This window comes from Malaclemys terrapin, chromosome 10 (assembly GCF_027887155.1).
Source record: "Malaclemys terrapin pileata isolate rMalTer1 chromosome 10, rMalTer1.hap1, whole genome shotgun sequence".
NCBI classification, from domain to species: Eukaryota; Metazoa; Chordata; order Testudines; family Emydidae; genus Malaclemys; species Malaclemys terrapin.
In genome coordinates, this window is record NC_071514.1 from 58,902,650 (window position 1) to 58,924,868 (window position 22,219).

Sequence of the window (22,219 nt, forward strand, 5' to 3'; positions counted from 1 at the left end):
TGCAAAGGAACACACCAGCCTTCAACAGTGAGATCAAGGAGCTATAAGAGACACGTCTACAATGAGATCCTCATTTTTCATCTAGCTATACCAATTAGCTCATCAGGTGCCAAAGTAGCTGCTGCTAGTTCTCAGAAGTCAGCAGCTGTTACAAAATCAGTTTAAGAAAAAAAAGAAGTTCTTCACACTGACAATTTAGTTAAAGGAAGAATTTTTTAAATATAATAAGAATTCAGGCCCATAGTGCCAGGGATTTTCAAGGAGCTGCTATAAAAGGATGATACCTTTTATTTTATATATTTCATATTATCCAATTGTATTGTGAACAAAGACTAAAGTGATAACTATTTTATTTGCAGTATCGAATAAAATATAATCGTGAGGCTCTGGGCTCGGACTGCACCTCTCCCTTAGACCCCAATTCACAAAAGCATCTCTGCTCAGGACAGCATTAAAGATTGACCTTGGTACCTTTATCCTGACTGAGCTTGGTAACTACGGTAGTCTCGATTCCTGCTTTTGACCGCCGCCCAACAGTCACCCCAGCTCAGCTTCCTAAGCCCCAGCCATTACAGTGAGAGTGCCCCATGCTGTTTTTCAGTAACCATCCACAGTCCCACTCTTCTGTCTTCAGTCTCTTGCACTTTGCAAATATGAAATAAGTACCTGCTCCCTGGAGAGTTCACATTCTGATAGTCAAACTCACAAAAGCAAAGGGAAGGGGGAAAGGTGGCAAAGTGGTAATTGATCACATTAGGAAAGGTAAGGTTTCGCAAAAGATTTTTTTTTTTCATATAAACACAGTTACTCTCAATGTAGCCATAATCAACTTGTTAGTTTCCTGTATGTTGCTAGATCTGTAATATGTTAATGGCAGCTATGATTTATGATTGTTAATTAAACATCAATTTGAAGAATGTTGAATTATTTAAATGGAACGACTCCATTTCTACCACATGATATGCAGTGCCATGTATATTATTATGGATCCTGCTGCTTCATGTATAAGTTAATTTTTACTTACGTTTTCATAGATACCTTCCAGAGCAGTAGAGTTAATTTGTGAGAGTTGTTGCATTGAATTCAGCCTGGGAGACTGTATTCCTGCCATGCATGGGTATTTCTTAGAACAGTTGTTTCACACTCAGAAATCTTCATCCTCACCCCCGCTTTCAAAGTCATGCTTGACCGTCTTTTTTGGTCACCTACACTGTACTACAAGCAGAGTGATGCTTGCAGACTTTGGTGATCCCTTTCCCCACACACACTACAGTCCTGAAAGCAAGCAAACGTGGCGTCATTGAAAAAGAAAAAGGGATTTATTAACCCAAACAGAAAGACACTTTTATTATTTTCATGCAGAAAGCATTATAGTCAGGTACTGGTATTACATTATTCAGAAGACTATTTTCCATAATTAACACATCGAAACAGTTTGTTTTCATCATAGCATTACTTCCTTCAGGACACTTGAAACCAATAAGCAAGAATCAGTCCTTGAGCTTTTTTCTTTTAAAATTTCTTAGGAAATACATCTTTTACAAAGAATACCAAACAACTCTTTATATTCATTGCAGAATCTGTCAAATCTTTCATCCATATTATTGCAAAATAGCCACAGATTGTTAATTTATTAATATTAATTAGCTGTGCAATGTCAGGCTACTGTATTTTATTTTAATGAGTTCAATTCTCCTTCCACTTATGCCAGTGCTACCCCATTTGACTACATTTCACTGCCCAGGCATATAAGGGAGGAAAGAATTTGGCGCTCTGGTCTCAAAAAAAAAATGTCTTGCAGTTTGTCTAGAGTATGATTCAAATTTAAATGTGATGCATGTAAATATAATGGGTCTGACTCTCACATTAAGGCCACTTTACATCATTCTGGCTGTGTAAAGTTGTCTTAAAATGGGAGTAAACTTTGTCTTCTTCACATATCTAGAATAGTGTAAAGTAGCCTTAATGTAAATGAGAATTATGTCTAATGTGTGGATTGAAACTTATGGAAGTGTGTATACTTCAGCAATAAACTCTTAATAACCAGGGGACTGGTTGATTCTAGGCTATAGTAATGGGCTACATATCTTTCTACTTCTAGACTTCTGAGTGTAGTCAAGTTACTGATCTGTAGTGGCAAAATGTCATTGCTGTGGCATGGCTGTTGAATGGCCTATGGTGAAGTGAGTTGGTTGATCGGTGCAGTTCCTAGTGATCTACCATGACAATTGGCATGGATTTGGCAGTCGCAGCAGGGAGGCCGAGATTTGAATGGCCCTGAAAAGTCACTCCTTCTGTCTCACCATTAGAGATGACCCTAGGAGTATGTTGTACAAAAGGTATAGAGTATCTAGCATTGCGGGAGCCTATGTATAACCTATTACATGCACAATCTGCCACCTTGTATGACCACTAATGTTTAAAAAAAAAAGGGGGGGGGTGATCCTTTTGAATAGTAGAATGAGTTCCTAATGTACTTATCTTCATTTCTGTCTAGAAATGTGTATCATAGATGGTCAAGGTCTAGAATCTCTTCCCTAATTTCATTTTTGTGCTGCTTCTAAATGGGGAATATTAATTTATTTTTAATTTAAATCCCTTTCACCTTCTAATCAGGATGAGAGGTAAACAGTTACATCACCATGTTCAATGAAAGAAAGGTCTCTCTACTGTTCATCCCCTCAAGCCATAACAAACAATTGATGCCAGTTATTTTAAAAGGCAATTAATCCTATTATTGGTTTGTTGAATCAATACTAATGCATTTTTCCTATAATTTGCAGGTATTGACAACACTGGCTGTCAGCAAAGTTGAGGTAGGAAATTCTGCTTTATGCTAGTAGTATGTACGCAAATGTGTCTTTTTAAAATAAAACTGACTACGGATCGCAATGGATACATGCTGAAGGATTGTAGATAAAAGTTGTGGTGTTGGACTTTGCATTGTTTTGGATTTTGGGTGAAGGAATTATCAGGTTGCCTAGTTTGGGGTCATACATACTGCTTCAGAATGTCTCTCTAGCTGGTCCTCTTGTGTCTCTATAATCTGTGTTCTGTTCCTGTCCTTGCAGTTGTCCTGGTAGTATTATAACTTAACCTCCTTCCAGGAAAGTATTTATAGTTATGGGACTTCCTCTGGATACTAGTACAGCATTGTATCAATAGTCTCTAGAGCACAATGGTCAACACCCTAATTACTTACTCTCAACTGCCTCTGTATTGTGCTGCTAGCCTTTTCCTGCTCCAACCACTTTTCCCTGCGTTTTACATGGCAAGGGAACTGAGTATGCTCTATATTTCATTTGATTGAGTGGCATCTCCTTCTTCCCCAAAGTCCAAATCCAGTTCAGCTCACTCAGGAGTAGTACACTTGTGTGAGACAAAGCTGCCTTTGACCTGGGATCCTTGATGTTTGAATTCAACAGGACACGAAAGATGAGTTTAATTAAATGATGGCATTTCAATGGTGTTACATTTTGCTACTGTTCACAGAATACTTGTTGCAGACATTGGCTCTATTTATACAGTAGATGCTTTTCACTGTCATAGTTTAGTCTGATTTTTCTTGATGTTTTTCCCACTGATTTCCTGGTTTCTCCATTCATGGGTAGATGACATTGGACTATTATACTCATTGTGGCAGGATTGGAGTCAAATGGAAAGTGCATAAATTCCTAGCAACCTACATGTCAAATTAAAATCTGCACTAAAATTTAAAGTTTTATTATTATACTACCTAGATATATTATTAAGGGGATGCATTACTAAGTTCACTATTCACTGCTTCTAAATCTCTATTGTTATATAGAGAGGATTAGGAAGTCTAATTTGGGTTGGAGAGAAGTGTGCAAATTTAAGGTAAAATACTTTTTGAACTTCAACTTTTGTGCTTCATGAATTCATGAAAATGTTCTTCCGATTGTATCTAAAACTCCTAGCTACAGAAATAGCATTTTCAGCTTCAGATTTAAAAATTGATATTGTTCTGTTTTAGAATCTAAAGCTACATTCATAAGAACACTGACTTACTAAGGATTTCAGAGGGGTTTTTGTTTTTAAATTCCAGATAGAATACCAGTTATCCACCCAAGGACACGAAAGCTCCAGAAGTCCCATTCTGGGCTTTCAAGTCTTATTTTCAATGAATCAGTACTTTTGATATTCTCTTTTATGTATACATTTAGGAGTTAAGCTGAGAGAAATTGTACATTGATTTTATTTATCAGATATGCAATCTGAAGAGCTACATTGCAAGCAAATTCAACTCATTAAAGTTCCATGGATTTTATTGGATAAAATAATTACTGAACCCAGTTAGCAGCATATAACAGTTATGAGGTGGTTGTTGCTCTTCAGTAAAGGTGTTAAACAAAGTGGTTAATAAACATCCTTCAACAGTATTCTTACATTTAAAGTTTTACAGCGAATGGAGTATAATTTGGATGTTTAAATACAGTGCAGTCCAGTTTATATGAATGGTCTGGGCGACATCTGAAAGCTTTAGATACCAGGTATATGGATTAAGGGAAATGGTATTTTGAGTTGCAATTTGACATGGGGGACACACCGTGGATTCAGATAACTAGGATTTTTGGATAAAGAGACTTTGGATAACTGGAATTACACTGTAATTGATAACTTATAAAAAACAACACTTCTTGACAAGTCACTTATATGTTATAGCTGTATTTACATATGTTTCTGTATTGCTCTGGAATCTGTCACTTTGCTTTTAATAATCAACTGATATTTTTATTCAGTGCACAGTTACTGACTCATTCAAATGTAATGTCAATTGGAAGCTCGCAGAGTGTTTCTGTATGAAACTGGTCTTAGACTCACAGTAGGGAATTTGTGATGTTCTCCAAAGCTAATGTTTAACTGCAACAAAATGTCTAGGTGATTCCAACTGCTGCAGTCAGATAAATTTTTAATATGAACCTTAGGTAAATTAAATTGCATTATTAAAGAGAATAGATAAGCTGTACTAGTTAACTTAAAGAACAAGGACACAAGTTCACTTGCATGCTTTAAAAAGAATGAATACAATCAAACTCGTTCTTATTTAGCTTTAACGTACTGTATTCGAGATAGATCCTGCTTGTCTTGCTTATCTGAATACTAATCTTTCAAGTGAGTAATGTGAGGATTTGCCTGATTTTTGGTCATTAGTAAGGGGCTGCAGTGATAGATAGATAGATAGAAACAAACCCTCACTCTGGTTTACATTAATGCCTCTGAATTTTTTTTCTTTTTAAAAAATTTGTCATTGTGCAGGCAATATTTTCAGTTTTGTTCCTTGAGCAAATGGTCTATTTTGTTGTTGTTAATTTTGAAAATGTTCCCCATTATAATAATGACTCTTGATCTAGATTGTGTAGATCAAACTTCTATCATCATTACAGACTCCTGAGTTGCTCTTGTCTGTTTGCTTGTTTGGCGCTTTGGTAACAGTTTCAAAACTTGTATCTTAAAGGGTTAGCACATTTGGCAGTTGCATTAAATAAAAACCTTTATGAACAATTTTTGTGTGCTTCAGTTCATGAATAAACTAACCAAACAGGGCACACTTATTATGGGAAAGTACAGCCACAATTTAGGAATCACTTAAGCCTCTGTGTGCTAAAGTCCCATTGAAGACAAAGCATGCTTAAGTGCTTTTTTGAATCAGGGCAAAAGTATTTCTTACTGTGAGTAGTCCTATTGAATTCATTGGAACTACTCACAGATAATTACTACGCCTATTAATAGTGGTTGCAAGATTGAGTCCATAACTTTTGAACTGTGTGCAGTAGAAAGTGTGGGTGAAATACTGGCCCCGTTGAAGTAAATGCCAAATTTCACCTTTTGTGTTTATATAATAGACTGTGTACTATGCATAATGTATGAAATATTATTGTAGACAGGTCAGTCCCAGGATATTAGAGAGACAAGGTGGGTGAATTTATTGGACCAATGTCCATTGGAGAGTTGGGTAAGTTTCTCAAACCTGAAGAAGAGCTCTGTGTAAGGTTGAAAGCTTGTCTCCCTCACCAACAGAAGTTAGTCTAATAAAAGATATTACCTCATCTCTTTCCTATAATGTCTTACAACATTGGTTGTAAGCACCTGGTTTTTATATATGACAAATCAACACTTTGCTAAATTTGACAGTATAGGTTTGTTCAATTTTGATTTTGGATGCATATTAAGTTCACATTCTATTTTGCTTGTTAATGATGATTTGCTTTTTTGACTTAAATCTTGTAAGCCCTGAAGAATGCTGAGGAGCATAAAACAAGGATATCAGATTTTTTTGCCTTTTCACTAGGTTCATGCAATAATTAATTAAGTCTCCTTAATTCTTTGTTACTGTGTAATAGTGTGTTTCCTTGGGTCCATTGTCTGTTCTTAAAAACTGGAGCTTAAACCTGTGCAAAGTGATTTCATATTATTTTCCTTTCTAAAGGCTTCATTTATATGAATGTTTATTGGCTGCTGTTCTTGAACTGTGCATCCATGCAGGCTTATGATTTGTTTAGTTCTATTTTTTGCCTCTGGTTTATTTAGCTGTGTTCCTTTACTGGATTTTATAAGGCTATGACGCCCAGAAAAACCTAAAGGAAAAAAGCTAACATATTTTCATCTTGGTTTAATATTTAAGAATGAGGCAACATTTTTTTTTTCAAAGTCTAGTTGCCACAGCCCAATTGCAGAGAAATGAATATGTGTAGAAGGAGCTGTCAAGTAATCCAAAGACCTTTCTTCCATATTTGAACACAGAAGTGCAACAAATACTGACAGAGTCAACCATTCAGGCAGTGAAGTCTTCCATGAATAAATTCTAAATTTACCCACACTGGCTTTTAGTGTCCCACCCTCGTAAATATTCAAATTACAAATAAAATCTTGTGGATATGTATTCTAATAAAAAGATTTTTATCACAAATGGCTGAGCATTCTTCCACAATAATGCACTTAATGGGGCATGTTAATGTCATTACAACACAGGCTTCAGAACAGACTAGAATGCGGCTATTTATTATCTAAATTGCCATAATATACAGCATCTTGCAATCAGATTTCCTCACAATTCATTACTATAGTACAGTGTCAGGAATGAAATTTCTCAAATCTGTACATTTTGGGTAGCAAATGCATTTGAAAAAAATACTTCCTGTAAAATATTACATCCCCGTCCTGTTTCAATGCTACTGAAAGTATTGTTGGACAAACTCACAGATGTTCATTCAAAAAAAAGTGTACGTGGACTCTGCTAACCTTTTTTGAGAGGAACGAACATTATTTTAAAAATTAATGTGGGCCCATAGTTACATAACCTTACAATAGGCCACTATATTGTACAATTTTAAAATGTATTATTCTTAAACTATATGAAATTAGACTTTTCTTACTTATGTGTTTACTTGGACTAAATTATTTTTTGAGAAGCCAACAGTGCCCTGTGCTACTTTGAAATTAGGGGAGCCAGATAGGATGCTTCTGGTGTAAGGGAATAGAATAAGGGAAGTAATAAATCCATGGCAGAATCCCTCTCCCTTCTGTCTTTCCCTGCTGCTGCCACCATCACCTGTAACTAACCATTTACCCCTGGTTGTTGTTGCATCAGCCAGCTGGAGCCAACTATGCTGCTTTAAATGAGTCATGTGGAGGCATTCAGCCTCTATGGGTAAGTCTACATGGCAAACCTCTTTTCCCCCCGTGGCAGTGAATCTAAGAGCCCAGGCCTACAGACTTGGGCTCATGGGGCTCATGCTGAGGCGCTAGAAACAGTCATGTGACACTTGGGCTCGGGCTCTGAAACCCACCCTCCTCACTGGGCTTCAGAGCCTCACCTCCAACCCAAGCCTGAATGTTTGCATGGCTATTTTTAGTGCCATAGCATGAGCCCCACAAGTCCGAGTCTGTAGATCTGGACTTTGACACTCTCCATACAAGGTTTCTGTTTTTTGTTTGTTTGTTTTTTGCCATGCAGACATACCCTATGAGTGATCCAAGACACACAGGTTTAGAAACCCCAATCCTATGTCCATTCCACAAGAGGGCAAACTTTCTTCCCTTGATGGAAAAAATAGAGGAAAACTCCATTTGTTTTCTGTCCCTGATGCAGGCTTTTCTTATGTAGAGAGCATTTGGCCTTTTCCACCATGACTTTGGAGAAATTTGTGTACCTTTCCAAAATTCCTGTTAAAGGTAAATATTTAGGGCATACCTAAGTTGTTTCTCTGCCTGCATAGGTGAAGGTCACTAATATTCTTCTGCTTCTATAGCTGACTGGGAACCTAAACTCATATGTTCTCTTCCTGGATCTGACACTGACTCAATACTGTATATGGCTTTGGACAAGCTAGTTCACTTCTCTCTGCCTATCTGTCCAACAGTCTTACTTTCAGCTACCTCACAGTGAGACTTAACTAATAGACGCACAGATGAAAGTCCAAAGTATTAGTGTTAGGTCTTTAGGGTAAAACAGATAAAACGCAATAGCCAGTCTCACTCTCAAATTCTTGTTGGTCTTTATAAAGTATGTTATAAAAATACCACAAGTTCAGTTTTTCTAGGGTGAAAATAGTTTGAGGAAGAGGCTGTGGAGGCATGGGTTCACCTGTGGGAGCATAGGACTTGGAAAATGGGCTACATCTTTTTATTTTATTTTATCATGAGAAAATGTCTAAGCTCCAATATAAACTTCTTTTTGCTCTTAAAATGAACTATAATTTAGTTAAAAATAAAAATCCAGAAAACCATTTTTTATGATTTTTATTTTTGGGACCAAGCCTGACCAGATATCAGAGAAAATGGGTCTCACATGCTCCATTTACAGGGGTTCACTTCATCCTTGAAGTGATCCTTGAAGGTGAAAAGCACAGACTTTAGAACAGAGTTCAGACTCTGCATCCAAGAGCAATAAAGAAGATACCGCATAAAGAACCATTTGTCAATGTTTCTTTTATTATTCCTTTCTGTTACTACTTCTTTGGAATTCTAATGTCTGTTGTGTTCTTGAAATAAACAAATTTGACTCCAAGTATCAGAGGGGTAGCCGTGTTAGTCTGAATCTGTAAAAAGCAACAGAGGGTCTTGTGGCACCTTTGAGACTAACAGAAGTACTGGGAGCATAAGCTTTCGTGGGTAAGAACCTCACTTCTTCAGATGCAAGGATGTCTTGCATCTGAAGAAGTGAGGTTCTTACCCACGAAAGCTTATGCTCCCAGTACTTCTGTTAGTCTCAAAGGTGCCACAAGACCCTCTGTTAAATTTGACTCCATATTTTCTGACATTTAATAGATAGCCAAGTTCTCTTCTGTTTCCTTTTGTGTAGTTCTTTTGGTTCATAAGCCTGATGGGATATGCAGTATCAACTTACCATGCAAATCTTGGATGTTGTGAATCACCTGACTGATGTTTGTGGTAATGTTTTTTCAGTGACTTTTGGGGACCTGAAACAGCAGCTGTTTCTGTTGAGTTGATGCACATGCATTTACCCATTGTCTGAGGTTGAAGACACTCCCTCTTATGCATATTTAAAATACTTTAAATAGACTGGCTCCGTTTTGTTCCCCATGTGTTAAGTCTAATTGTGGAGAGAAAAACAACAGACTAAGAGGAGCGCGTCCTAGTTTACACTGGATTTGGAGCTTGTTTTGCTCTGTTAACTTTTTGGCTTTGTACCCAAAATTGATTTGTGTGAATTCTTGACTTGTTCCCTAAATTTAGCTATGTTGGTGTATCTCCATCTTTGTGCAAATGTATTCAATTCAGATGTATAGCAAGTTCTTCAAAAAAATGTGTGCTGCTAGCAACATGTTCAGAATAGAGGACTTTCTGTTTGCTAGGACGGACACAGTTCACAATCATTAGCAGCTGAAGACAAACTCAGGATTATGATCTCACGTGACTAGGTTAATGATTTACACTTGCACAAAATAAGTGAGAATCCAGAGAATCTCTTTCTCAGTCTTTCACTGGACATATGAGTTAGTATTCTAGTCTCTTACCTCTGATGTGTTCAAATTATGCTACTTTCACAAGGGAACATGGAAACTAGTGGTTTGATTTCATTCTAATCCCTAGCAGATGTTAGCCAACATTATACGTGTATCATAGAACTGGCTTATCTGTTTAAAGGGTTTGTCTCTGGCTCAGGGTGAAACAAATTTCCACATTATGCCTTTTTGTTCATCCTTCTGCAAATGCTGCCTGCTTTTTCTGGGACTTTATAGCTGTTCTCTTAAGACTAGGCCAAATCCTTTTGGGGGCGAGAGCGTCTGGGGATTTTTGGATTGTTTGCTCCATTTCCATTGCTGCTCTGCTCAGTCCTGGATCATTCTCCTGTCTTGTACTGATGCCTCTGAATCATCATGCATTTACACTACAGTAAAGATGGAATGGCACTGCAGAAAAGTCAAACATATAGACTCATAGACTTTAAGGTCAGAAGGGACCATTATGATCATCTAGTCTGACCTCCCGCATGATGCAGGCCACAAAGCCGTCCCAACCCTTTCCCTTGACTCTGCTGTTGAAGTCCCCAAATCCTGTGGTTTAGAGACTTCAAGTAGCAGAGAATCCTCCAGCTAGCGACCCCTGCCCCATGCTGCGGAGGAAGGCGAAAAACCTCCAGGGCCTCTGCCAATCTACCCTGGAGGAAAATTCCTTCCTGACCCCAAATATGGCGATCAGTAGAACCCCGAGCATGTAGGCAAGATTCTCCAGCCAGACCCTCATTGGCCATTGATACTATTTACCAGCGATGGCACACTGTTCATTTGACTAAAATCACGTTATCCCATTAAACCATTCCCTCCATAAACTTATCTAGCTTAATCTTAAAACCAGACAGGTCCTTCGCCCCCACCATTTCCCTCGGAAGGCTGTTCCAATATTTCACCCCTCTGACGGTCAGAAACCTTCGTCTAATTTCAAGCCTAAACTTCCCCACGGCCAGTTTATATCCATTCGTTCTCATGTCCACATTAGTACTGAGCTGAAATAATTCCTCTCCCTCCCTGGTATTTATTCCTCTGATATATTTAAAGAGAGCAATCATATCCCCCCCAGCCTTCGTTTGGTTAGGCTAAACAACCCGAGCTCCTCAAGTCTCCTGTCATACGACAGGTTTTCCATTCCTCTGATCATCCTAGTGGCCCTTCTCCGTACCCGTTCAAGTTTGAGTTCATCTTTTTTAAACATCGGAGACCAGAACTGCACACAATACTCCAAATGAGGTCTCACCAGTGCCTTGTACAACGGAAGCAGCACCTCCTTATCCCTACTAGATATACCTCACCTAATGCATCCCAAGACCGCATTGGCTTTTTTTTCACCACCTCGTCACATTGTCGACTCAGTCATCCTGCGGTCTACCAGGACTCCGAGGTCTTTCTCCTCCTCCGTTACTTCTAACTGATGCGTCCCCAGCTTGTAACTAACATTGTTGTTAGTCATCCCTAAATGCATCACCTTACACTTTTCACTATTAAATTTCATCCTATTTCTGTTACTCCAATTTACAAGGTCATTCAAGTCTCCCTGCAGAATATCTCGATCCTCCTCCGAATTGGCAATACCTCCCAACTTTGTGTCATCTGCAGACTTTATCAGCCCACTCCTACAATTGGTTCCGAGGTCAGTAATAAATAGATTAAATAAAATCGGTCCCAAAACCGAACCTTGAGGAACTCCACTGGTGACCTCCCTCCAACCTGACAGTTCACCTTTCAATACGACCCGCTGCAATCTCCCCATTAACCAGTTCCTTATCCACCTCTGGATTTTCATATCTATCCCCATCTTTTCCAATTTAACCAATAATTGCTCGTGCGGTACAGTATCCAAACGCTTTACTGAAATCAAGGTATATTAGGTCCACCGCATTTCCCTTATCTAATAAGTCAGTTACTTTCTCAAAGAAGGAGATCAGATTGGTTTGGCACGATCTGCCTTTGGTAAAACCATGTTGTAATTTGTTGCAATTGCCATTGACCTCAAGGTCCTTAACTACTTTCTCCTTCAGAATTTTCTCCAGGACCTTGCACACTACAGATGTTAAACTGACAGACCTATAGTTACCCGGGTCACTTTTTTTCCCTTTCTTGAAAATAGGAACCACATTAGCTATTCTCCAGTCCAACGGTACCACCTCCGAGTTTAAAGATTCATTAAAAATTATCGCTAAGGGGCCTGCTATTTCTCGCGCCAGTTCCTTCAATATTCTTGGATGAAGATCATCCGGTCCGCCCGACTTAGTCCCGATAAAGTGTTCAAGTTTAGTTTCTACCTCGGATATGGTAATCCCCCCTCCTTTATCCCCCTCTGTCACGCTGCCAATATTCCTAATCCCTTCATTGGCCTCATTGAACACCGATGCAAAATATTCATTTATATATTGTGCCATGCCTAGATTATCCTTAATCTCCACTCCAGCTATAGTCTTCAGCAGTCCCACTTCTTCTTTCTTTGCTTTCTTCCTATTTATATGGCTATAAAACCTCTTACTATTGCTTTTAATTCCCCTCGCAAGGTCCAACTCTACACGGCTTTTGGCCTTTCTCACTCCATCTCTACATGCTCTGACCTCAATAAGGTAAGTTTCCTTACCTATCCCTCCCTCTTCCACTCTTTGTACGCTTTCTGTTTTTTCCTAATCACCCCTTTGAGACGATCGCTCATCCAGCTTGGTCTAAATCTCTTGCTTACTAACAGTTTTCCCTTTTTTGGGATACAGGCCTCGAACAGCTCCTGCAGCTTTACCTTAAAATAATCCCAGGCATCTTCTGCCTTTAGATCCATTAATATGTTAGCCCAATCCACTTCCCTTACCAGTCCTCTTAATTTATTAAAATTAGCCTTTTTAAAATTGTAAATCCTAGTCTTTGATTTAATTCTGTTAATCCTTCCATTTAGTTTGAACCGAATTAGCTCATGATCACTGGAGCCAAGGTTGTCCCCTACAACCATTTCCTCAACGAGGTCCTCACTACTCACCAAAACGAAATCCAAAATGGCCTCCCCCCTCGTCGGTTCAGCTACCACTTGATGAAGGAATTGATCAGCAAGCACATCTAGGAACATCTGAGCCCTATTATTGCTACTAGCATTTGTTCCCCAATCTATATCTGGGAAGTTAAAGTCCCCCTTAATTACACAGTTCCTAATAGTATTTACTTCCCTAAACACATTAAATAGTTCTTTATCCATATCCTGGGTAGATCCTGGCGGTCTATAGCACACCCCAAGCACTATCCCAGGGGAGGCTCTAGTAGTTCTTTTACCTAGTGTGAGTATTGCCCAGACGGACTCCGTCTTATCCATTAAATCAGTTATTATTTCTTTACAGCTTACCTCATTATTGACATACAATGCCACCCCCCCACACCTTTACCTTTGTTCCGGTCGTTCCTAAACAGCACATACCCTTCCATACCTGTACTCCAGTCATGACTGCCGTTCCACCACGTTTCAGTTATTCCTACGATATCTGGTTTCATTTCTCGGACCAGGAGCTCCAATTCCTCCATTTTGTTACCTAGGCTTCTCGCATTGGTGTATAAACATCCTAATGTATGCCGTTTAGCCTGTCTCCCATTAGTTATGCAATTTGTAACGGACCCCTTACTGTTCTTCCCCACTCTCCCTCTTATGTCCAATCCCATCCCCCCGGCTATATCTCTTCTTATCTCATCACTCACCTTTTCAATGTTGGAATCTGGCGTGGAGATTAACAGTACATCTCCCAACCGTCTCCCTCAACTTCCTAGTTTAAAGCTCTTTTGATGAGATGAGCCAGCCTCCCTCCTAGAAGTCTATTTCCTTCCCTACTCAGGTGAAGTCCAGCTTGAGAACAGCTGTCTGTCCCCGAAAGCCTCCCAGTGGCCATACATCCCAAAGCCCTCCTTATAGCACCACTCCCTTAGCCAACTATTTATTCTCACAATCCTATCAGCCCTTTGCTGCCCTTCTCTAGGAACAGGCAGAATCCCACTAAAGATGATCTGAGCCTTGATTTCCTTGAGCGTCTTCCCCAGCCTGGCATAATCTCCCTTGATTCTCTCTAACGAGAACCTAGCCGTATCATTCGTTCCTACATGAAGGATTATCAAGGGGTTCTTACCTGCTCCCTTTAGTATCCTTTTCAACCGCAGGTCCACATCCCATATCTTTGCGCCCGGTAGACAGCACACCCTCCTGTTCTCTAGGTCCTCCCTGGTCACAGGCCTATCCAACCTCCTCAGTAAGGAGTCCCCAATCACATAAACCTGCCGTCGCCTGGCGACAGTGCGATCTACCAATCTATCTTCTGTTCCCTCTAGTCGAAACCTGTGTCCGTTCCTATTTTCCCTCATACTCCCCCTTGTGCCATCCTGTATCCTCCTGGTGCCCAGATCTGGTGCTGTCTCCATCAACTCCTCCCCTCTCTCTATTGGACTAGCTGCTCTTCTCTTCTTCCTCACCCTCTCACCTTCAGTTACCTCCTGCTGCCCCCTCTCCTCGTTATCCAAACACCCAAACCTGTTCCTGAGTTCTATTTCCCCTTCACTAGCCCGCCTTTTCCTTGGCCTGCTTCTCACGGTCACATGCTTCCACTGCCCTTGTTCTTCCCCTAGAATTCTCCCCTCACAGTCATCAGCATCTGCTTCCACCTGCACCCCTGAGCATTCCCCTTCTGCCCCTCCTCGCCTTTCCTCCATCAGCTGCTCGAACCCCCTTCTAAACTCCATCAGGGTATCTACCTGCATCTCCAACCCCTTAATCTTTTCTTCCAGTAACTGTATTAGGCGGCACTTCATGCAAACATACCTCTGTTCAGGCTCACCCGCTAGAACCATATACATACCGCAGCTTCCACATGCAATCATCTGCATTCTGTCCACTGCTGCCTGGCTCATGGCTGCTGCGGTCTCTGCCCTCAGCACCTGGGGACACAGAACACACAACACACCGCGCCCTCCTGCCTCCCCTTCCACCTCCCCCTGCAAAATCCCACTCAAACTCCCCTGTTAGCAGCCCTGTTTGCTGCCTCCTGTGCCACTGCTCGCAGCTGTGCCGCTGCCTGGCTGGGCAGCCGCTTTTATACTCTGGGGAGAACAGTATCTCCCCTCCTCTCACTGTAACATTCTGGCAACTACTGAAAAATTAACTGAGAGTTGTCCACATTCCTGTCTCTGTCATTTAGTAAATGATATGATCAAGTTCAGGAGGTCTTGGGACCTACCTATGTCAGAGATCGCCTTGAGGAGATATCCCAAGTTTAGTATCATGAGGTATTACTTTCTAGCTCTATTATGCAAAGGAAGCCTTCTTTTGCATTCATTCAGAAAAGACCACTAAAATGTTGAGATAATATCCCCAGTTTGTTGTCATAACCTCCTCAACTTAAAAAAACAAAAATTACTAGAAAACCAAATCAGTTCAAAGAGAAGGAGGCTATTGAATTAGACCTTAATAGTTCAGATATTTGTGTGGCTCAAAATACAACAAAGCCCTGGCTGGACTTACGCTGCTATCAGCAAGGTCCTTGATTATCAAGAAATGTCATTGTGAGCCCCCCTCCCACTCTCCTCCCCTCCCCACTTTCCTACACTGAAAGAATAGGTCAGACCTGGTGGGTAGCATGTTTCTGAAAAGGCCAACAAATGTATTACATTTTGGTCACCCTTTTGTTGCTGTGTTAAAAAATCCTCTGACAGAACTGACAGCTGCTTCATTTCTGCTTTTACTTAAATGTTTGTAAAGCACAGTGTACATTTATGGTGCTGTGTAAATGTATTTGTATTAATAATATGGTGGTAGCATATGCAAGATTTCTTAAAACACTAATAAATGGTAGAGAGGCCATTCAGAGCACTTCTTCTTGCTGATATTATTTATTTGTATTATAGTAATGTTCTCATCATGCTCAGCACTATACAGGCACATATTAAAATAGTCCATATTTCAAAGGGCTTACAATCTAAGTAAAGACAAACAAAAGGTGGGGGGCAGGGAAGAGGCAAAGTAACCTGCCCAAAGTCACACAGCAGAGCCAGAAATAGAACCCAGGTATTCTGAGCTTCAGATCTGTGTCCTTTCCACCAGACTGTGCCTGACTGTGCTTTTGACTGGGATGCTACTTTATAACTCAGAACACATCAATAAAAATGCAGATTGTGTGTGTGTACATATATATATATATATATATATATATATATATATGTATAAAAACACATTTCTTTGAAAAAGTGAGAACAACTTTCAGTGTAATGGGAAGGTGCAGTTTTGGCCTATACTTTGTGACAAAGTTCCTCCTCTATCTTGGTGGGTCCTGTGCTTATAGGTGGATTTTCTTGCCTCAGAGATTCACCACGTGGGTTGGGGAACAGGCCAGAGACCCTCCCCTCTAGAACCCACAGTCCAGGTCAATTGGGAGGTTTAGGGGGAACCCAGGCCCGCCCTCTACTCCGGGTTCCAGCCCAGGGCCCTGTGGACTGCAGCTATCTATAGTGCTTCCTGTAACAGCTGCATGACAGCTACATCTCCCTGGGCTACTTCCCCAGGGCCTCCTCCAAACACCTTCCTTACTCTCACTACAGGACCTACCTCCTGGTGTTTGATAACGCTTGTGCACCTCAGTCCTCCAACAGCACACCCACTCAGCTCCTTACACCTCTTGCTCCCAGCTCCTCACACTCCCACCACAAACTGAAGTGAGCTTCTTTTTCAAACCCAGGTGCCCTGATTAGCCTGCCTTAATTGATTCTAGAAGCTTCTTCTTAATTGGCTCCAGGTGTCCTAATTAGCCTGCCTGCCTTAACTGGCTCTAGCAGGTTCCTGATTATTCTAGTACAGCCCCTGCTCTGGTCACTCAGGGAACAGAAAACTACTCATCTGGTGACCAGTATATTTGCCTTCTACCAGACTCCTGTACCCCACTGGTCTGGGTCTGTCACAACTTATTTAATTAATTTTCTTCATGCAGACATTAGGGTGCTCTGCTCCTGGCAACTGAATGCTCCTCTCTACCAGGGGAACAGTTGGGCAACAGTGTACTCCAAAATCAGGGAGGGTTTTTCCCTTATTTTTCTCTTTCTTTTTCTGTGACCATTCTGCAATGAGTTTTGTACTTATGTTACTCTGTTTCTGTACTCTGAAGCCATGTCTTTGCTCAAAATACCATTGCCAGTGACTGCAATTTGAATGCTGTCTGCAGTGTTGTAGCTGTATTGGTCACAGGAGATCAAAGAGACAAGGTAGGTGAAGTAGTATCTTTTATTGGACTAATGTCTGTTGGTGGAAGGTATAAACAGATACCTTCTCCAGACCTGTAGGAGAGCTCTGTGAAGTTCAAAAGCTTGTACATTTCACCAGAAGTTGGTCCTATAAAAGATATTACCTCACCTACCTTGTCTTTTGAATGTTCTCTTATGCAAAAACCTACTTTATCAATTTGCCCCTCTCCTCTCCATTTTTCTTGTCTTTCTTTTATTCCCCCCTCATCTTCTCTCCCTTTTGTCGCTTTCCTTAGCTCATTCAAATACTGTTGATGTTCTAACAAAATACATGGAGCTTTTTTTTTTTCTTTTTGATCAATTCATAAACTTTTAGATAGTTTTATAAATAATAAAACCATAAATATATACTTTTTAAAATGGGAAGGCAGCATGGCTGGGGAATATGCTGATTCAGTACTTCCCCTATCCAGCCTCTAATGATGGTGATCCTGTGAAGCTACAGTCAGAAACTAAAACTGCCCTTCCACTGTTAATGTATTGACCTGTTGTTGCAAGGCAAATTTGTCCTCCCTTGCTCTTCTTGATGGAAGGTTGAGTAGGATTGGTTAGAGAGCTTTGTAACAGATTCATTGAAATTTAGAAGAGTTTATGTTTCTGAGACTGTGGTGTCATATTGTTTTAATATTACTGTTATGGCAGGTGTCACCGGTTGGCACTGTTATATATAGTCTTATAGATTCTTTTTCTTCTTGTGAGTAAATTATTAGTCTTGGAAGAATTGCTGTCTTGTTGGTTTTCAGATACAGTTCTTAGGGAAGCTATAGCAAATGGCAAGAGAATTTATTCTCTGACTAAGAGTCAATTCTTGAGGCAGAGTTGCTCCCTAGGGCAACTGGGCATTAGTTTTTGACTGGAAGAGTATTGCCTGCATGCTGTTGCAGAACAGGTGTAAATAAAAACGTAGCATTAAGAAAACCCCTGGTCTCTTTGTCATCTAAGTTCTCTTCCAATGGGAAGCTGACCTGCACGGCTCCAGCACTCAGCAGAGGGGACATATTATGAATATCTGCCCAGAACAGAGGTTGGGTATAGCTCTAAATAGCTCCTATGCGTTTGAAGAAGAATTAGGAATTAATTAGTACGGTCAAATTCACAAGGGTATTTAGACATCTAGTGGAATTTACAAAAGTGCCTGTGCAGGCTATGCACCTAACTCACATTGACTTGCATGGGAGTTAGGCACCTAACTCATTTAACAGCCTTTGTAAATTCCACCAGGCACCTGTCTTCATCTTTGGGTGTTTAAATACCATTCTAAATCTCTCCCTAAACTGCTAATGACTATAAATGCAAGAACTGGACTTTCCAGCTGCAGCAAATAACATCACAAATGAGCTAATGGGGCATCTTCTAAACATGGGCTGAAAATACGTTCAGAGGAGCATATAGGAATTATATATTAAACAGCATAATTTGGGTGCCTAACTCCTTTAAACTCATTTTAAAATCCCTATCTTTGCTGACAAAGTCTCTTTTTCCTGTCCCAGCATTACCTATTCTGCATAGGGTTATGTTAGTTGGAGTTTGAATTCTGAGTGCTCCACAAATTTTAGTTGTTTAAAATGCACATTGCTCGCAAACAGAGTTTCCCAACTCATCTGGGTTTTTTGAGAGGGTCTGAGTCTATAAACCCTTTCTCATGACAGTCCTTGCGTGAATATGGGTGTATAAGATTAGGCCCCTTGAGTTGAGGGGAATATGTACTGAAAACCTCCACAATCATTTAGAGCTATGCAACATTAGAAACAAAATCGTGTTGTAGCTGCTACTGTAAAGTCTAATTTGCCATATAAAATATGAGAGCTTTAGTGAAATATGAGCCTGGAGAGCAACTCTTTCGATCTCAAGTAGTCAAAAGGTTGGCATGTATAATGCTATGAAAATAAATGAAGTCAAAACTGTAGGAAATAATTTATGGTTTGTGGATTGGTTTACTGATAGAAGTACAGCACTAATAAAAGCTTATAACATAGAAAAGCAAATAGTTTGACAATAAAATGGATGTAAATTCTAAAACTTTACCTTCATAAAAGAAAGTGTTAGAAATGTCTTTCAGCCTACTCAGCTGGATGTGTTCAGCTAACCAATAGTTTATTGATGTAAATTATTTTAAATGGAATTTTTACAAGGGATATAATTTGAAATCAACCATTTGTTTTATATAATATTCTTTACTTTCCTAAATAATAGCATTAGAATTGTGACCTATGGTTTACGCCCGGTTCTGGAAAGCTTTACTCACATGGCTAATCTTTATTCACATGAGTAGCCCCAATGATCAAGGCCCTGATCCTGCAAAGTCCAATAGCTGTTCATCACTTTTCTCATATCAGTACTCACTTTACTCATGTCAGTGGGACTAATCAAGTGCTTAAAGTTAAGTATGTGCACAAGTGCAGAATTGGGGCCTTAGCCTTTCTGAGTTTAGGACCTTAGTTACATCACAATCTGGTACTAGTTAGGATCTTATATGGTCTTAATTACTGTAGTAGTTGAGTGTTTAATTATAATAGCCTACAACTAGAACTGCTATAACTTTCACACCAACAGCTTTGTGGCTTTCATGAGAAAATGGATCACTTACCAGTGGCAGTTATCCAAATTTGTCTCAGTTAAGGGCTATTGGAAGCATTCTATCCTAATAGAATCTGTTATTTGTTCTTGAAAAACAATCCTCTCATTACTTGCTTTAATACTATGGCAAAGTTTGGGTCTCTTTGGATTTTACAGGACTCGCTCCCCCTTTGTGACTCCCTAAAGTTCCGCTTTTTGCTCTTTTCCTATTCCTCTTCCTGTTTGTCCTTCTGACTCTTCAATGTTGTTCTGCCCTGCTGGCAACACACACATTTGTACTGCTAAAAATCCCTGTACCTATGGTCAGGTGTCTAATCACAGAACACAGGTTATGATGGCAGTTTCGATTGTTCCTTTAACCAGACATCATAAAACATTCTGTCCACGAGGAAGTGTCCTTATCCAGTTCTGTAGAACTGGTTTGACAGACTTCTCAGTACTGCTTAGACCTGATATGCTCCAAAAATTCTGAAGCTAAACTTTCTTCCAAAATATTGATAATCAGAGAAAGAAAATGTTATTGATCTCATCTTATCAGCGATCCCTCGGGGTCGAGGATGATCTCTTTCACAGGTTCTATTTTTCATGGGTCCTTAGGTGGCTGAGGATCCGATCCTTGAACCACAGGCTCATTGGCAGACATTGCAGGTGGTGTTGGAAGACAGGGTTGGGCCGCGATTGCTGTGTGACAGTCATCTTTCTTTCTTTTTTGGCTTTTTTCTGCAACCAGGGCAAGGCGATTTTCCTCAAAAGTCCACTTTTGTTATTGATCTACCCTTGTGAGCAACTCCCATGTACCTACTTGCAAGGCTAAAGATTTACCAGTAAGTTAGGCATCTGAAGTGAGGGCTGGACTTGAGGGGCCATACAAGCTTGTGAGAATGGATACCATTAGTAAGTGGGCATGGAGTACTGATTACTTAGGTCTATCCGATATGTGCTATCATTCTGTCATTTGAAACAGGTCTACACCTACAGAGACCTGGCCCTTGAGCAAATTTGATCAGCATCACCAGACTCTGCACATACAGTACTCAAATATCTAACCAGGTTAAAAAGGGAAGGTGGCACAGTAGTGAGAATAAACTAACCTCAGATTGGTATCAAATCATTGACTTTAATGAAACACTATATTGTAAATGTATTCTCTTTGTTGTTTATTTCCTTGATTAGTTTTATGTTTGCTTTCTAAATGTTGTGAGGTTTTGCTGCCTATAGAACAATTTTAACATGTGTTGAGAAGGGTTTTAAAGCTGCCATATAAATCATTCACAGTCATTTTGTTATGAATTTCAAGAGTATCAAGCTGTCAGAACTGTGGATCTATGTCATATTGATCTTTGTGATAAAAAGGAAACTATAACTGTGAGGCAAAAATTAAAATTCTCCCAGGAAAAGAGAGTATGTCCTAAAAATATACAGGCTACAAAGTTGATCAATCTCCTTTGTTCTGTGATTATTACAATAAAAGTTGGTATTCATTGCAGATTATCTTCAAGTTAACATAATCTAGTAAGATATAAACATTCATGTGTTTACATTTTCAGCCACATGATACACACAGGTAGCACTTCTCTATTTTGGCAAACCAAGGCAAGAAGATAATTAGGGAAAAGTGTATATATGTTTGTGTGATAAAGCTGGCTTAATCATTGCAAGGGAGACATTTCCTAAAGAACATACAGTAGTGACTTGATAGAACAAGACAGAATCATGCAATTCCAATTAATGTGCAAATATGTATGCTGACCTCTCATTCTGTTCATCATGTGGACATGGGGGTTATTTTTATCTCCATATTATATATATGACATCTTAATTTTTTTCTTGCCTGTGACCATGGGAAAAGTCATCATGTGGCACACAACAAGCTGAGGGAATTTGGAGATAAATTTCTCAGCTGTCATACACATCTTTGAGCAGACCTTGGTTTGGAGATAGACCTCTTCCTTCTGCAAGGATTAACATTAAGAAGGTGTACTCTCCTTATTAAAATCACATGCATCTTTTGGCCATATGCTGTGAACAGTCCATTGTCAACAATGATTTACTTACTGTCATATTTTAAAAGTCCACATTTAGCAAACAAAGTTTATCCACTGTGAAGCTCAAAAGAGATTTTAATACAAAATATAGTGGTATTCAGTTTTAATAATTTAAAATTTTAGGAGGTGGGATGTCAGGAACTCAGTAACGGCTTTTTTATTCTGATGTTATCTTTGTACCATCCTCAGCCTCAGTGAAATTTAGAGCCTCATAAGGGCTGTTTGAAACTCATCTGCTGATTATAGTTCCCAGGAGACAGTTCACCACCTTTGGATTGCCAGAGTAGTATGTGCACCAGCAATGTCACCTCCTTATGCCAGGGGCTGCTG

General features: G+C 39.7%; 1 protein-coding gene across 12 annotated transcripts in view; it reads left to right on the forward strand.

The window, feature by feature from the left end:
- The window catches only part of RBFOX1 (RNA binding fox-1 homolog 1), a 2,469,250-nt gene that overhangs the window by 727,550 nt on the left and 1,719,481 nt on the right, over nucleotides 1-22,219 (forward strand). For all 12 annotated transcript variants that reach the window (XM_054041251.1, XM_054041252.1, XM_054041257.1 and 9 more), the window contains exon 3: nucleotides 2,784-2,816. In XM_054041251.1, the coding sequence (XP_053897226.1) occupies nucleotides 2,784-2,816 (33 nt within the window). The remainder of the gene's footprint in view (nucleotides 1-2,783; nucleotides 2,817-22,219) is intronic.